General features: G+C 40.0%; 3 protein-coding genes across 3 annotated transcripts; all 3 read left to right on the forward strand.

Moving 5' to 3' along the window:
- Positions 1 to 2,793: 2,793 nt before the first annotated feature.
- Positions 2,794 to 3,823, forward strand: LOC145490960 (histamine H2 receptor-like). The gene has a single exon (XM_081470080.1). The coding sequence runs from the start codon at positions 2,794 to 2,796 to the stop codon at positions 3,724 to 3,726; it is 933 nt and encodes a 310-aa protein (XP_081326206.1). The 3' UTR covers positions 3,727 to 3,823.
- Positions 3,824 to 5,268: 1,445 nt separating this feature from the next.
- Positions 5,269 to 6,845, forward strand: LOC145491190 (adenosine receptor A2a-like). The gene has a single exon (XM_081470340.1). It carries the CDS (start codon positions 5,443 to 5,445, stop codon positions 6,373 to 6,375), a length of 933 nt encoding a protein of 310 aa, XP_081326466.1. The 5' UTR covers positions 5,269 to 5,442; the 3' UTR covers positions 6,376 to 6,845.
- Positions 6,846 to 14,586: 7,741 nt separating this feature from the next.
- Positions 14,587 to 15,438, forward strand: LOC145490517 (adenosine receptor A2a-like). The gene has a single exon (XM_081469626.1). The coding sequence runs from the start codon at positions 14,587 to 14,589 to the stop codon at positions 15,436 to 15,438; it is 852 nt and encodes a 283-aa protein (XP_081325752.1).
- Positions 15,439 to 18,192: the final 2,754 nt, after the last annotated feature.

Consider the following 18,192-nt stretch of genomic DNA (forward strand, 5'->3'; position numbering starts at 1 on the left):
CCTCGGAGCAAATAATGCAATTTCACCCCTGGCAGGCTCACCGCGTCTTTCAGAATGTCGATTCCTCTCTCGGTGTAGAAGCTTTTCATCTTTTCCAGCGCCTCGGGGCCGGGAGCGACATCAAGATTGTTGTAATAGCGCAGCCAGTCTGCGAAGATCCGCATCCCATTTTCTTTGAACAGCCGCTGGCACCCCTCCCACTCCTTCCGCGTGAGAACGTATCCGCCCTTCAGCTTCGAATACCAGGCCTCATATTCTGGGAGCCCAGGGAAATCGAGCTTTTCGGGCGCGTCGAACCATTCGTAAGGGAACCAGGATTTCTCGGACTCACTTCCGTAGGCTTTCACCCATTTCGCGTAGCTCATGCTCGGGCCCAGATAGTTGATGATATCGAGGAAACAGGCCCCCCAGGTGAGCAGGAACATGGTTTTGTTCCCCTTCTTGGCCACTTTGACTTTTTTTGATACCTCGGCGAGAGTGCTGGCGAAGTGGTTTTTGATCAGATTCAGGTCGTACGAGCCTGAGTTGAAGCCCACGACAGGGACCTGGTTGCACCATTCATTAATTTTTTGCTGCTGGTCTTTTGTCAGCAGGTGCATGTCTTCTGGCACAAACTCCGCTCTCACCTGGTCCTGGATGTATTTCTCGCGTCTCTCCAGCTCTTTCAGGAACTTGCGGACCAGCTCCACGGGGTTTCTTTCGCAGATGTGGGTGGGCTTTCTTTCAAGAGTGTCCCCGACGCTCACGGAGATCGGCACGTGCGCGCTCTCTATCGTTAACGCGCCTGTCGGCTCTTTCCGATAATTTTTCTCGCCATACGCCTCGAAATCGTACAAGATCGCGTGCGGGTAAGTTTTCGTTTCCTTCCTCGGGAGTTCCCCCTTTAGAAACCCAACTTCGCAAGCCCAGGCCTCGATTACTTTGTAGCCGCTCTTTCGCAGAAATGCGGTACGGTTCACGGTGGCTTGGTACAGTTGTTCGGCTGTTTTACCGTTTGTTATGACCTCCTGTCGGTTAGGATAACATTTTGGGCATGGAAGGGGCAGCCGTGGTATTGGAATACCGTCCTCGTTTCGTGGTGGTACCCGTCGACAGGAGAAGACTTCATTTTCCCGCCTTCTCGAGGAAGCCATCTCTCACCCCCATGCCCGCACATTGCGTGGTGGATGTGGATTCCCCGGCGCTTCCCTTCTCGCTCCAGCCACAACACCGCTTGAACGGATGCTGAGCCCTTCGGGTACATCACTTTCTCGAAGGCCGTCAGGGGCGCTTCCACTTTTGTCCCCGGGCAATAGATAACCGTTTTTCCCGCGCTGCAGGTTTGATGGTGACGTTGCAGATTGCAGGTTTTTGTGAATCTATGCCCGCAATGGCCGCATAAGTAGGTTTTCGCCAGCTTCGCGATGTCTTTTATCAAGAAAGCGTGGCCTTCGTAGACACCTATCGTCAAAATATTTTTGAGTTTGGGGTTCGGGTTTCTTCTGAGGTGCCAAACCACTTCTCCGTCTGGAAGACGCTCAGGCTCGTAGACACGTATTCCGAGCCAAGATGAGACGGGCGAGCCCTCGTTCAGATGGGCTTCCACCTTGTCCAGCTCATCTAGAGACGTTTTCCTGAAGTTTGGTGGAATAGCATCGAGTTTGTAGAAACTCTGGGCCAGTCTTCGGGCTTCTTTTGTACAACGATCTGTTCGCGCCCCTCGGTGCACAGCGAGGCACCTAAATAGGCACAGGTTGTCGTTGTACGTGTCCAACGCCACCATCGCCCGGCCATGGGCAAGGTTACGCAGCCAGTCAGGCAAAGGCCCTGTTCCCACCAAAGGCTGCCTGTCAAGCACAACCTTCAGGTCAACGTTGAAAAAGGCTTCGAACGCCCACTTTGTATTGGGCCTGTCGACTTTTTCATTGTCGAGACGCAGTTCTTCCTGGCGGCTGAGCCAGTTTTCCGCGTCTTCCAGTTTGTCATACCACTGTGAACCCTTAGGGTTCGAGTAGTACACAATAATCGTTCCATCCTCAATGTTTCGCAACTGGTACGCGAAAACGTGCCTCAGATAGAACGACGTGCTTACTCTTTCGCGTATCTTCGCCATAAAGTCTGGTGTTAGGTTTCTCCCCAGACCTCTGATGAAGCGCCATCGAATGTAACGCCGGCCTGTACTCTCTTCCCCTTCTTTCTCTGCGTCATCGAACAGATCCAGAATCTCCTTCTGGTAGTCTGTCACCGTTCTGGTTTTCCGCGCAGGGAAGGGGTCGTACTCCCTCAGAAGTGCTTGCGCTTTTCTCGACTTTCTTTGGCGTGGAGGGGCTCTTGCCTGGTAAGGCTTCGGAAGAAGTGGCTTTTGCAGACGCGCCTGCGTTTCTTGAGAAATTGGTTCTTCCAGCACGTTCTGGACGACCTTTCTTACCGCTGGTGCGTTTTCTGCAAGAAGTTGATCGAAATAACGCAATACCTCGGGATCTATTTTTGCGAGTTCTTCTTCCAGTTTTTCTTGGTTGTTGGAAGCCATAGTGCCTTACGTTATAACATAAGATACATTTCTCTAACTGGTGTGTTTCTTTCTTTCAGCTCGAGCAAAACAAGTTCAAAACATTTTTTCGCTTTTTCTCGCTTGCGGATAAGACGTTGTTTTAGCGCGTCTCCGCCGCAGGGCTTGCAGAGACGGTAGTCACACAGAAGACCGACTCCGCAAACTCTGCAAGGCTCTGGCTTTTTCATTCCTTTTTTCAGCTGGTAGTTGTGCTTCCCGCAACACGCCCCGTAACAACGCTATCAGAGACGTCTGTGGATATGATGAAGAAAGCAATTTGTGAATTTCTGCTGGGGAGTAACCCCAAAATCGTCGAATTTGCAGACCTTCGTTCGACTTACATCGCAAATTGTGTCTTCAACAGTTTTCTGTCCTATACCTGTATCATGCTGAACATTGTGACAATCCACGCGATAAGAAAAACTTCCTCGTTGCCCAATCCTTTAAAAGCACTCCTCCTGAGTCTTGCTGTTTCTGATGTTGGTGTTGGTTTGTTGTGTCAGCCTTTTTACACCTCACTTCAGGTAAAATGGTTACAGCAAAACAACCTCGGCTGTAATACCTATATAATTTTTGATGTCATTGCATGTGTGTTTTTCTTAGCTTCCTTCTTGGGTGTTGTGGCCATAAGCGTTGACAGATTTTTGGCAATTCATATTCATCTCAGATATCAGGAACTTGTGACTCACAAGCGTGTTGTTGCTGTGGTGATCTCAAAATGGGCGCTTAGTGTGTTTCTTCCTTCGACGATTTTCTGGATTCCGTTGGATATTTCTATGCTTGTTTTGTTATTTGTAGGAGTTATTGGTCTTCTCGTCACGACAGTGGTGTACATCAGAATTTATGTAGCCGTAAAAAGTCACAAGAATCAGATTCAGGTCCAGGAAGTACAAGAAGGAGCAGAGAATGGCGAAATGGCAAATTTTGTAAGCCTGATTAAATCTGCAGTCGGTGTTTTCTATGTATATCTGGTGTTTTTGATTTGTTATTTTCCTCTCTTTATCAGTTTGGTGACCTTTGCGGTCCATGGCCCCAGTCGCTCTTTAAAGAGATTTTCTCTTTTCTCATTGACTCTTGTTTATCTTAACTCATCATTGAACCCAGTAATTTACTGTTGGAAGATGAGACACATTCGACATGCTATCATGGACATACTGAGGAACATGCCACGGTTCAGAAATCGCGGAACACACTAATATTAAGATCAGTCACTTGCAGTGTTGTTATGTTTGATTCCTGTAATTTACTGCTTTAAGATTAGACATCATTTAGTAGGCTATCATTAACGTTTTACCGCCGAAAGTGTAAAGAAATTGCAGATCACTTGACATGAACAGCAGTTTAATGAAATCATCTAAAGAACTGCTTACTATTTTCTCCCTTTTAAATTGTTCTGGTATATGGTTAGAGAACATCGATGTAATTCGTTGTAGATTTTTATTAGTTTTTTCCTCTAAAGTGTAGCGGCACTCTTGATCTTGTAACTGTGTAGTTAATGGTAATGTGAATACTGAACCTGACATCGGAATGTTCTGACCCGAGTTAGATTTGTTTTGGATATTAAATGTATTTTAATCGCTGGTAAAAGTGTTTCTCTTCGGGCTAGGCTTTGCGTCATAGTTAACTGTTTATGGATCATGACTTTATAGTTAGTGGAAGTTTCACTTCATATGGTATTGATTCCCTTGAACAGTGTGCTCCTTCAGGAAACGCGTTTGTTGTGCACGCCACATGCGTAATACACGAGACTTGCCATCGATTAAAACACTGAGCGACTTTATGAAGACATGGTTTTGTTTTTGTTTCCTTGTTTTCGTTTGAAAATATAAAGCAAATTTAGTCATGAAATTTCTTGTATGCAGGTACTAACTTGTTCTCGTTCAAGGTCCTTAGATTGTAGCCAACGATCTTTTTTTTGGATGTATTCTTACCGACATCTCATTCACTACGTCCAAACAATCCGAAATGAAACAGAGTCTTTTACGTTTTAGCCAAAGATACAACTTGCTTAGTAGACAGTATGCACACAGGCAGAGACCAGTGACGTTTTCCTTCTTGGTTTTAATGGATCAGTAACTCAAAAAGGACATAAATACAATAGCAGTTTCATCTCAATTCGACAGCTAACATCACTTATCATTCTCATTGCTTCCCAAAATTTGAAATGTGTTTCATAAAAACAAAATTCGAAAGAGCGAGTTTCGAAAGAAGTTCTATAAAAGAAACTTCGATCGGTGTCATGAAGAAATGATCTTGTGAATTACGACTTTTTAACGACAATTCCGTGTTGTTTTACCTTCATGGCAATATTAATTAAGTATGGGAAATTTTCATATCCACGTGCCAACTCTACTTATTTGCGATCAAGCATGTTACTAAGGGTCTTCGTTGGATGAAATGCCTTGCGATGTCTAATTTACCACGTCTAAAATGTTCAATTTCGGGCCAGTTTTTGTTATGTTTTTGGGAAAACACACGGCTTTTTTAATAAACCCGGCTGTCAGGCCAGTGACGTTTATGTCTTGGTTTTATTCTGATAAGTTTTTAGAAAGTTCAAGAACCACGTATTAATTCTTCATCGCAATTAACATACTGTCAGTTTTAGCCGTATTTTATGACAACAAAACATCTGAAATGACTTTTTCCGGAAGTACTTCGTTTACTTAGTGTTTTGACTTAATTAAGAAGAACGAGTATTAACTGCATTTTATGATAACAAAATGTCTGAAGTGGCGGGTTTTGGGACACTTAATTGACTTCGTTTTCTAAGGCGCTTTACTTGATTAAGAACAGGAATCTTTTCAGCCAAAGTGAACCAATTGGTTTGTGGTGTTGAGGAAGGAGACTCTCTTAGCTTCGTGAAACATCTTTTATGTCAACTTCACGGTCACCTTGAAGAGACGTCTGTGGATATGATGAAGAAAGCAATTTGTCAATTTCTGCTGGAGTTCAACCCCAAAGTCGTCGAATTTGCTGACCTTCGTTCGACTTACATCGCAAATTGTGTCTTCAACAGTTTTCTGTCCTATACCTGTATTATGCTGAACATTGTGGCAATCAAAGCGATAAGAAAAACTTCCTCGTTGCCCAATTCTTTAAAAGCATTGTTCCTGAGTCTTGCTGTTTCTGATGTTGGTGTTGGTTTGTTGAGTCAGCCGTTTTACACCTCACTTCTGGTGAAATGGTTACAACAAAACAACCCCGGCTGTAATACCTATGTGATTTTGCATGTCATTGCATGTGTGTTTTCCTTAGCCTCCTTCTTCGGTGTTGTTGCCATAGGTTTTGACAGATTTTTGGCAATTCATCTTCATCTCAGATATAAGGAACTTGTGACTCACAAGCGTGTTGTTGCTGTGGTGATCTCAAAATGGGCGCTTAGTGTGCTTCTTCCTTTGACAATTGTCTGGATTCCGCTGGATATTTTTATACTTGTTTTGTTATTTGTAGGAGTTATTGGTCTTCTCGTTACGACAGTGGTGTACATCAGAATTTATGTAGCCGTAAAAAGTCACAATCAGATTCAGACCCAGCAAGTACGAGAAGAAGCAGAGAATGGCGAAATGGCAAATTTTGCCAGCCTTATTAAATCTGCAGTCGGTGTATTCTACGTATATCTGGTGTTTTTGATTTGTTACTTGCCTTTCTTTATCAGTTTGGTCGTCTTTGCAATCAACGGCTCCACGATCTCTTTAAAAAGATTTTACCTTTTCTCGCGGACTCTCGTACATCTTAATTCAACTTTGAATCCAGTAATTTACTGGTGGAAGATGAGACACATTCGACACGCTATCATGGACATACTGCGGAACATGTCATGGTTCAGAAATCGCGGAACACACTAATCTTAAGACCAGTCACTTGCAGTGTTGTTATTGTTGAATCCTGTAAGTTACTGCTTTAACCATCAACAGCTGTTAAAAACCATCCAAAGAACTGCTGTAACATGTTCTCCCTTTTAATTGTTTGGTTTATGGTTAGAGAACATCGATGTAATTTGTGGTAGTTTTCCATGATCGTTTGCCTTATTAGATGTTTGTAAAGTTTTCCTATAGATAGCAGCACTCTTAACCTTGTAATCATGCAGTTGATAATAATGTGAATAAACATCGGAATAGTCTGTTCTAAGTTGAAAATTCGATTTGTTTTGGATGTTAATCATATTTAATTACTCGAAAAGTTGTTCTTCCCCGGGCTATGCTTTGTGTTGTATATAATTGTCTGGATTGTGACTTTATAGTTAGTGGAAGTTTCACTTCACTTTTTGATGTGGTATTGATTCTCTTGAACAACGTGCTCCTACAGGAAACACAATTGTTGTGCACGCCGCATGCGCAGTGTATGAAACTGTCAGCAGTTTACAGCTGTATCATCGATCAACATACTAAGCGACTTTTTGAAGATATGGTTTTGTTTTCCTTTCCTTTTTTCTTTTGAAAATATAAAACGAATTTAGTCATGAAATTTCTTGAATGCAAGTACTAACTTGTTTTCGACCAACGTCCTGGTTATGTAGGTAATGATCTTTTTTTTGGTTGTATTCTTACCGAAATGTCACTTGCCACATCCAAAAAATCCGAAATGGAAGAGAGTCCTTTATGTTTTAGCAAAAGATATGACTTGGTTAATAGACAATATGCACACAGACAGAGACCAGTGACGTTTTCCTTCTTGGTTTTAATGGATCAGTAATTCAAAACGGACATATATACAAGAACAGTTTCATTTCAATTTGACAGCTAACGCCACTTATCATTCTCATTTCTCCCCAAAATTTGAAGTGTGTTTCATAAAAACAAAATTCGAAAGAGCGAGTTTCGAAAGAAGCTCTATAAAAGAAACCTCGATCGATATGCTGAAGAAATGATCTTGTGCATTACTGCTACAGATCTACCTCAAGATGTCTGAAGCCATGCCTTGCGTGATGCGCAGAACGTGTGTGCATTAACAAAAGTAGGCACCGTCCTTAATCGGTTATGCCTTACGACTGTTTCTCTTCATATAGTACTCATTCGCTTAAGGTAATTCCCCTGAAATAAAACTGTCAATAGATTTTTGTTCAAACTTTGTCCACTGAATATTTATCATATGATAACTTTAATTATAAAATAAAAAAGGGGGGTGCCCATGCTCTTTAAAGAGCAGTGAGGCATTAAAAATGTCCCATTTTAGCATTATTTAATGCTTATTACTAGAACGCATTCCAAGTTATTGTAAACTCTTTGTGAGCCCAGACTTATGAAAACACGCCTCAAACTACAGTCAATACTTGTGTCGGACACAAATAAACTTTTTGAGTTTGATTTTGACAGAGAGCTAAATCCTTGTCAAAATATTAAAACCAAATTGCTTGCCACTGCTATGAAACTGCAAAGTAGAAAAGACTACAATGCAGTTGCTATTTTCCTTATTTACTCAATTTTCAACAATAGAAATCAGATAAGTCTTTTCTCACGCAAAGCTAATGATTAGTTGATTAAAATGACTGGAAAAAAATTTGGGGTGCCCGAGCTCGTTAGTGAGCTATAGTCATTTTTCAACTGACAGAACTCAATATCAAGGCAAATCCGCTATGTTTTCAATGTGCGCGTGCACGAGCGCGCGCGAATGACGCCACAAATTATGCTCAGTAAGGATGCGCAATGCAAATATGAGGAATCACTTTAAGGTTATTCTGCAGAATTGCATTGCGAATCCCTACTGCGCACGATTTTCGCGTCATTAGCGCGCGCTCGCAAGTGCGTGCACGTACAAAATGGTGGCTTTTTCTAAACAGCTTGGGTTGCGAGAGACGATCGTTTTTTCTCGGAAACGAGTACGGGGACCTAACGATTTTTATACTTAGTTTGAATGGAGCGATCACCTTCTTTCTATACAGTGAATATAGGCAGATTTCTGTTGCAGAGTAACAAATTATCACTGAAAATGAGAGCATAGCAAGCACTCGTAAACGATGGAATGTGCCCTCAAGAACACTGCGTGACTGGAACATATTGAATCCCTGTTGACTAAATATAGGTGCCTTTATCAGGAAACGTACATCAAATTGCTCGTTAACATTGATGCAGTACATCCATTGTTGTAATTCTCCCTCAACTTTCTCCCTATTTTTTTGCTCTCACAAAGCGTAAAGTGAGTGGTTTAAATGTAAACGTTTCTAAAAGCAGATAATTTAAGGAATTATGGGGTTGATCGAGGGTCTTCCTGCTCCTAAACGAATATGGGGACCCCCCTTTTTTATTTCAAAATTTAAGTTCTCTTGATATAAGCAGCCAACAGGCAAAATTTGAACGAAAATCTATTGTGCGTTCTTTTTCGGGGGAATGACCTTAAACAATGCGTTATATCTATTTTGGAGATGGAGTTTTTGCCGCGCGAGATACATGCTCAGCACATACGAGTGGCACTACTTTGCAGGTGCACCATCAATAGGCCCTTTGCACGATCCGGTCACTTGGTACAAAATCACACATGCCGGTGAGCAAGTTGCGCAGTGGGACTTCCAAAACAAAGGCAGGTCCAGGTGGACTGGTACGAATTGCATTGTTTCAGAAGTCCCACTGCGCAACTTGCTCACCAGCATGTGTGATTTTGTACCATGTGACCGGATCGTGCAAAGGGCCTATTAACATACTAAAGGCTTTTTAAAGACACCGCTTTGTTTTCGTTGCTTTTTTTTTTTTGTTTTGAAAAATATTAACGAATATTAAAAAATATTATAATGAGTATTACATTCTCTTGTGAAGTTGCTAACGTTTTGTCGATCAACTCTCTGAGAATATAGCTAAGGATCTTGACTCGATAATATTCTAAGCAATATCTCATTTATTAAGTTTAAAAGGTTAGAAATTCAAGAATTTTTTTTTTAGGTTTTCACTAACATGTGGCTTGTTTAATAAACTTCACACAGAGACCGTTAACCTATCCCTGTTGGTTTGATTGTGATCAGTTATTCGAAAGTTTTTAAACACCCACGTGTACAAATTAGCAGTTTTATCTAAACTTGACAGCAAACGTCATTTATCATTTCATTAATCGCGCTATGTTTTCGGAAAACACGACACTGAGAAGACCTAGATCTGGAAATACTTTACTGCCGTTACAATCAGTATCATGTAAAGAACTTACAAGTGATCCAGTTGATCTGATGCGTCGAGAAAAAAGAAATTTTTAGACAACCGTTTGGACACTAGGGAGACTTCAGACGATTATGGAGAAAATATCCTGTGAATTACTGCTACGTGATTACCCCAAAGTCTCCGAAGTTAAAGACCTTCGTTCGACTTATATCGCTAATTGTGTCTTTAACAGTTTTCTGTCCTATACTGCCCTTATGTTGAACATTGTAACAATCCACGCGATAAGAAAAACTTCGTCGTTGGCAAAGACTTCAAAAACATTGCTGCTGAGTCTTGCTGTTTCTGATGTTTGTGTTGGTTTATTGAATCAACCATTTTACACCGCACTTCTAGTCGGGCTGCTACAACAAAACAGCCCCGGCTGTGAGGCATATACGATGTTTATGGTCATTATTAGTGTGTTTTGCATGGCTTCATTCTTTAGCGTTGTGGCTTTAAGTTTAGACAGATTTTTGGCAATTCATCTTCATCTCAGATATCAGGAACTTGTGACTCACAAGCGTGTTGTTGCTGCGGTGATTTCAATATGGCTGCTTAGTGTGTTTTTTCCTTTGATGATTTTCTGGGCTGGATACGATATTTACTATCTTGTGGAGTTTCTCCTCGGAGTTGTTTCGCTCGTTCTTACAGCAATGGTTAACATCAAAATTTACTTTACCGTACAACGCCACAAGAATCAGATTCAAGCCCTGCAAGTACAACAAGAAGCACAGACTGACGACATGGCGCATTTCGTTCGTCTCATCAAGTCGGCAGTTAGTGTATTCTACGTATACGTGACGTTTGTGGTCTGTTATTTGCCTTACTTTATCAGTGTGGTCGTCATTAAAAGGAACGGACCGAACATCGCTTTGAAGAGATTTTCTCTTTTCTCGTTGACTCTCATTCACCTTAACTCATCTTTAAACCCAGTAATTTACTGTTGGAAGATGAGACACATTCGACACGCTATCATGGACATACTGCGGAACATGCCTTGGCTCAGAAATCGCGCATCACATTTATCTTAGGGTCGGCAGTCTTATGCCATCTATTCCCCACATTTATTGCTTTTATTGTTGATAAACGCCTTTTGTGTATAACATTAACTACGAGCAGTCCAAATTTAGCTGCCTGAAGACAAAGGAGATCGTGTTAAACTGACTCAAAGTATTTTAACACTATCAAGATAGTTGTTCAGCACGTATTCCGCTGTGTCTTTTTTCGGTGTTTTAGAAAAGACTTTATTTATCAATGAATTTATTTGATCTTGTTACCAGTATTTGCTCCTACTTGTGGAGCCGAGCCCGGAATAAATAACTGATTACTTCATATGCATTAGTCACTTTTGCGGAGAGCTTTACATACTGAGGAGTATAAGAGTATAAGTTATTGATATAGCTTGGTAACTTCTGACCCAGTTGCGTTCTATGGCCGTAGTTTTATGCTTTAAGCAAGGATTAGTCGTAATAGCCTGGAATAAATTTTATCACAGATCAGAATATTGATGGATACGTTGCTACGTTGTTTTAAGAAATAGTAGTTCTACTGGCCGTATAGTTGTCTCTTTCATTTACATAACAGAAACTTGAGGTTAACAGCAGATGAAACTGGCAGCAGTTTGCAGGTGTTCAATAGATTAATTTTCTTTGTGGCTTCAGTTAAAGCAACCGTTTTCATTTGGTTCACTGTTGACAGTGGTTCCTTTTGGCAGTCTTAGATGAACTAATAACTATGTGCGAGCTAATTTATTTTCGATCAGTGCAGTTATAATATAGTTTAAGTTCGTCATTCAGTAATATTCTTCATTTGCCGCGGGTAAAACGTCTGCCAAGTTATTGACAGCCTTTTAAGTTTTCACAAACACAATGCTTGATTAATTGACCTGACACTCACGCCAGTTACCTCTCGGTTTTATAAAAGCAAAAACGTGAAGTCTGCGTCAGGGAAGTTGCCCATAAGGCCGGAGTTTATCCCTGTTTCTGTAGCATAAAGCGACCAGGAGTATTTATACTCCCCCTTGGATGGGATGCTGGTCCATCGCTGGTTGAACAGCTATTCTCAAACTCATTAATAACTCATCGAGTTTAAACAAAGGAACAGTCATGACCGTGACGGTGTTTGGATATTTGATCTTAAAAAGCGCAAATTTTTACGATTTTATTTCACCGAGTTTAAACAAAGGAACAGTCATGACCGTGACGGTGTTTGGATATTTGATCTTAATAAGCACAAATTTTTACGATTCTATTTCACCTCAAAGTTCGCCAAAAATACTCCGCTGCGCGTCGTATTTTCAGCTCTCTTCTTGTTGTTTGGAAATGTGGTCATACACGATCTTTCGTGTTCGCTATATTACTTACAAACGTCAAGACCCACGGATATAATTTAGCAGTTTTATTTTAATTTGACCTCAAACTTTATAAACCAGTCGATTGAGGTATTTTTTTTGTAAACAAAACATCTGACAGAGTCACATCTTGTTACCATTGCTCGCTCCTACTTGTGGAGCCGACAATGGAATAAATAATTACTTCATATGCAATAGTAGGTTTTGCGAAGAGCATTACATAGGAGTAAAAGAGTATAGGGTTGTTGCAAACGTGAGAATGACTCGAGCTATTTACATGAAGTCTTTATTTGGTCAGTTATGGCTGGATTGTCTTATGATTAGTCACCCTCTAGTATCGTTCGTTTTTACATATTATCTCAAGTTATGCTGTTTCGGAAAAGATCCAAGTAGCTGCGTTTAACGCTACAAGGAATACGGATTATTTCCCAGCGAAAACCCAGCCAAAAGAGCGACTCCAGGAACACTTATGCCTTCTCACATGAGCACGTTTAAAAAAAAATAAAAGATAACGTGTATTGCAGTTGCCTTTTCCGGTGGCAGGGACAGTAAACTAAACATTGATTGTTTAGAACACTGCTGCATGCGAGAATCAGCCTATAAAAAGGAAATCGCAGTTTTCTCGGATTCAGACTCGGAGTAAGAGAACGAGTCAGTTAATAGTCGAGTTTTAAATTTTTATTGAAGCCGAAACGTTTCCGTCATTACGATACGTGGAGTCTCTAATTTTAATGCGTGGGAAAGTTCCCTGTTCCTCTTAACTTGACTATTGTTTGGAGAAATAAATATTATGTAGTATTTTAGGTGGGGGAAATTGGTGTGGCGCTGGGCTCTCTACTTTCGAGGGATTTCTAATTTTAGGATTTACAAGCGGCCTCATTTTTTGACGTTACTTTAAATGAGGAACGTTATACTAGGGGGTCTTTACTTTCGGAACTTGACTTGAAAAGGATGACCATAACTTGTTTACCATTGTTATTTCTGCGACACGATTATTGCAGCATCAACTGACAAAGAGTTAACCCCAAGTACGTAATTTTTTAATTTCACCTTAATTTGTGAGCAGCACAAGGATTCATTCCCTTTGTCATGCAACTTTGAACTTTATTTAAGAAAAACAAGAAATTCAATTTTGTCTTTTGATTCCATTTGATATTGTCTTTCGAGAAAACTAGGCGGTTTCATCTCTTGTAAGCTGAAACGCGAATTTTTGTCTCATCAAACACTCAATAGAAAGAGCGACTGCTGGAATATTGTTCCCTCGCGGATGAGTACGTTGAGAAGCAAAACAAAAGAAATTATAGATTCCGTGCATGAGTAAGATTTTCGGAGTTTTCAGTAAGTCATTTCCGAGTTGCTCTTACTACTCTTTCAAAACAAGTCCTGGGGACAACCTTTCATATTGAAATGAGTTTGTCTTGAACGTTCATTGTCTTGGAAATCAAACTCATTTCCATATGAAAAGCTTTGCACCAGGACTTGTTTTAAAATAGAGGTAAAAATTAAAGCAACTCCGAAATTTCTTATTACCCTGTGTCTATTTTTCGGTGTTTTAAAAAAGGTTATTCATCAGTTAATTCCCTTGATCTCGTTACCATTGTCTGCTCCTACTTGTGGAGCCGACATTGGACTAATAAATGTCATAAATAATTACTTCGTTGCAGTAGTCGGTTTTGCCGACATCGTTACATACAGGAGTGTGCTCTAAGTTGCGAAATAAATGAAACTTATAATTACAGTTATATTGCACAAATTAACATATGAATATACGATGAAATGCGCTAGACGGTTTGTTCGCCGCCGAAACCAACAGCTAGTACACGTTTAGATTTAGGGACAACGTGTCAAATATGTACCTATTGGAACACCATTGTAATACTTATGTGGTTTTTTATCTTGGTATTGTCCAGCTTTTCTTTTCATATGATTTGCTCAAGTAGTAACTATGACCCAGTCATAGATAATGATGGAGCATTCGTTTCGCATAGGACTATGCACCGTATATGAAACTACTAGAAGTATTTTCCAGATGTACAATCAATTAATGACACTACTTTTTGTCTTTATTATTGTTATTAAAATGTTAAAAATAAATGTCCATCAACTGAGGTTTTAAGTACTAAAGCAGGCATCTATAGATCTTTACTCGGTCGGTAGTATTGTTACCGGCTTCTGATCTACCGCGCCTGTTAAATCCAAAATTCTAATGATCTTTTAGGTTTTCCGAACAAATAGCTTGCCTAAAGTACCTCACTTGAGGACAATGACTTGTAATTTTTGGTTTTAATGTAAGCAGTAATTACAGACCCGCATGTAAATTAAAAAATCAGTTTTCATTTCACGGTTATCCCAAAAATACAAGCTACATTTTATGGAAATAATACAACTGAAAGAGGGATTTGTAGAATACTTCACCGCCTTCGTCTACCGACAGAGGATAACCGCCTTAGCAAGGAGAGGAATCGAGAAAAAATAACACCATCTCAGCTTCGAGAGAAATCTTAAATGTCAGTGGTTAGTGCCGTTCAAAATTTGAATAAATGTAATGTAGAACTCATCTTGTGAGCTATGGTCAGGTAGTTATCCAAATGTATCCGAACTTGGAAACCTTCGTTGGACCAACCTTATTAATCTTATGTTCAACAATTTCCTGTCTTACCGCCATCATGTTGAACGTTGTAACAATCCACGCTTTTAGAAAAACTTCGTCGTTGCCAAACACTTTGAGGACACTGCTCCTGAATCTTGCTGTTACAGATGTTGGTGTTGGATTAATTGTTCAACCAGTTTACACCTTGCTTCTGGTCAAGTGGTTACAGCAAAATGGTGAAGACTGCAATTTCAGATATGCATTCCTCATTATTTTGTCGACGTTTTGCCTAGCTTCGTTCTTGGGTGTTGTGGCTGTAAGTGTTGACAGATTCTTGGCAATTCATCTTCAGGAACTTGTGACTCACAAGCGTGTTGTTGCTGTGGTGATCTCAGTATGGCTGCTTAGTGTAATTTATCCTCTGGTAGTGTTTTGGTTGCTGCCGGATATGTACTCACGTTTTGCAATGTTGCCTAGAATTGTTGGTTTCATTCTTACAACATTGGTTTACGTCAGAATTTACTCAACCGCAAGACGCCACAAGAATCAGATTCAAGCCCTGCAAGTACAGGATGTAGGAAAGAATGACGAAATGGCGAGTTTTGCTAGCCTTGTTAAATCTGCAGTCGGTGTATTTTACGTATATCTCGTGTTTTTGATTTGTTATTTGCCTATGTTAAGCTGTGTGGTCGCCACTGAAATTAACGGGTCCAGTATTCATTTGAAGAGTTGGTATATCTTGTCAATGACTCTCTTATTTCTCGGTTCTTCTTTGAACCCAGTAATTTACTGCTGGAAGATGAGACACATTCGACACGCTATCATGGACATACTGCGGAACATGCCTTAGCTCAGAAATCGCGCATCACATTTATCTTAGGGTCGGCAGTGCTATGCCATCTATTCCCCACATTTGTTGATGTTATTGTTGTAAACGCCTTTTGTATCCAACATTAACTACGAGCAGTCTCACTTAGCTTCCAGAAGACATACGAGATCGTGTTAAGGTTATTCCTCAGAATTGCATTGCGCATCCCCACTGCCCATATTTTCGCATCATTAGCGCGCTCTCGCGAGCATGTGCATATACACAACAAATACAAATGTTGGCTTTTCCAAACGGCTTAGCTTGCGAGAGACAAATCGTCGTTTTTTCCTGGGAAACGAGTACTGGGACCAAACGATTTTATTATTTAATTTGAATGTAGCAATCATCGTCTTTCGATACAGTGAATATAAACCAATTTCTTTTGTAGATTAAAATATTACCACTGAAAATAACAGCATAGCTAGCTCTCGTAAAAGATAATGTGTGCCCTCAAGAACACTGCGTGCTAGGAACATATTGAATCCCTGTCGACTAAATAGGGGTGCATTTATTTTGAAACGTACATCAAAATGTTCCTTAACATTGATGCAATACATCCATTGTTCTATTTGTCGCTTAACTTTCTCCCTTTTTTTCTACTTTCACAAAGCGTAAGGTGAATGTTTCAAATATAAACGTTTCTGAAAGCAGATAATTTCAGAAATTATGGGGTTTATTGAAGGTGCTCCTGTTCCTAAACGAATACCGGAACCCTCTTTTTTATTTCAAATTTTAAGTTGTCTTGATATAAGCAGCCAACAGGCAAAGTTTGAATTAAAATCTATCGTGAGTTCTATTTCGGTGGAATTACCGTTAATTGAAACACAGTGTTAACAGTTGTTCAGTTCGTATGCGCGGGTGTAAGTTGTTATGTAGTTTTTAGCTCTTTTAATCTGTATTCATTTATTGTATAGTCAGGGCTTTTGTTGATATTAGGGTTTTCGCCTCTGAAGGGGCCACCCTGATCTAAATTAAACAAAGCTATCTTTCTAATTAAAGGATCATTTTGCTCTGTAACGTCTGACACGGTTAAGTATGTTAGAAGAACGGAAACAAAAGGATAGTAAATGCCTGAATAAATTTATCACATAAATTAGAATAATAGAGAATTCTTGCTACATGTTGTTCTTTCTTGTAGATAAAGAGCATTTATACTGATTATATTATCCCCTTTTTAATTGCATTACATAAACTTCAAAGTGGGAAGTCTTAAGTCCAGTTCTGGCCCTCTTTAGTGTCGCGCGATGCTACGTTCTCACTGAGGAGAGAGGTCACTTTTAAAACGTGCCCGCTTCACAGTTGCTGTTTAGTTTTTTTTTCTCCGTGACAGTTGAGGGCTCTGCCGAAGTATGACACGCTTACGTCACGTTCAGATTCAGAAAAAAAAAAAACAGAAAACGTGTTGTTATTACTGAAATGATCTTGAACGGTGTTTTTACCCAATTCTATCCACTAGCTTGAAACAAGAAAATCAGAAAACTTTGTCTTATATTGAATACTTTTTGTGCGACGCGGTGTAAAAACTCTAAATTTTACTGAGAATGTATGATTTTATTAAAGCTTTCCCAACCCGGAAATTTTGCAGGTTTTGAAAGCCAATTTCGCCGTAAATATTACACTCAAAGAGCAAAAATTTCACCATCTAATAAGTTTTACAAGCTCGTGAAATGTTTGTAGTCAATTCGTGTCTAGCATGATGCCTTCTATTGGCAAAGTCGTATGTTAATGAGGGAAAATATAACCAATGACGTCAGCAAAAATCGGCTTAGTGGGTAGCCTCCATGTTTGCTTTGGCTCGTAGTGCACTTGTACCAAATGATTCTTCCTAACGAGCGCATGCGTAGAAGTCGTGAACTGCGGTTGAGCTATGTCCATGCGTACGTGCGCGTGAAACTGCAGGTGTATCACTGATTAGCAAACTAAGCAGCTTTTTTAACATTTTCGTATGTTTTACCTTTATGAAATTATTATTTATAACAAGAGTTCTCCTTCGTGTAGTGCTGATCCTCTCAAACAGTTTGTTACTGTTGGTAAAGCTATCCCCTACACTTGGTGATGGCGAGTTCATGTGCACTACACATGCTCGGCCCATGAAACTGAAAGCAGTTTGCAGGTGTACGATTGATTAGAAACGAAACGACTTTTTTAAGACACTTTTTGTTTCGTTTTGCATTATTTTTGAACATGGGAATTAGTCATGTTTACTTGCTGGCTCATTTTAGCTCAAGCTTGTAGTTGAGGATCTTTGTTCGGTAGCATCCTTAACGATTTTTCATTTACCACGTTTGAAATGTCCAATTTTGGGACAGTTTTTCTGCTTTTACAAACATATCGCCTGTTTAATAAACCCGGCTGTCAGGCCAGTGACGTTTATGTCTAGGCTTTATTCTAATCAGTTATTAGAAAGTTCAAGATCCACGCATTAACTCTTCATCACGATTCACTTACTGTCAGTTTTAACTGCATTTTATGACAACAGAACATCTTAATTGACTTGTTGTGAAAATACTTCGTTTACCAAGGGTCATTACTTTAATCAAGAAGAACTACTCATATTAGCTTAAGTGATCCGACTGGTTTGTGTCCTCGAGAAATGAAATTGTCTTAACTTAGTAAAACATTGCTGTATGAAGAAACCTCTGTGGAAATAATGAAGAAATTATCTTGTGAACTATCGCTGCAGTCCTTCATCAAAGTCTCCGAATTTGCAGACCTTCGTTCAACTTACATCGCTAA

This window comes from Orbicella franksi, chromosome 6 (genome assembly GCF_964199315.1).
Source record: "Orbicella franksi chromosome 6, jaOrbFran1.1, whole genome shotgun sequence".
Classification (NCBI taxonomy): Eukaryota; Metazoa; Cnidaria; class Anthozoa; order Scleractinia; family Merulinidae; genus Orbicella; species Orbicella franksi.

Excerpts from the sequence above, each read along its gene's own strand:
- LOC145490960 (XM_081470080.1), top strand. The coding sequence starts at position 2,794 with ATGAAGAAAGCAATTTGTGAATTTCTGCTGGGGAGTAACCCCAAAATC.
- LOC145491190 (XM_081470340.1), top strand. The coding sequence starts at position 5,443 with ATGATGAAGAAAGCAATTTGTCAATTTCTGCTGGAGTTCAACCCCAAA.
- LOC145490517 (XM_081469626.1), top strand. The coding sequence starts at position 14,587 with ATGTATCCGAACTTGGAAACCTTCGTTGGACCAACCTTATTAATCTTA.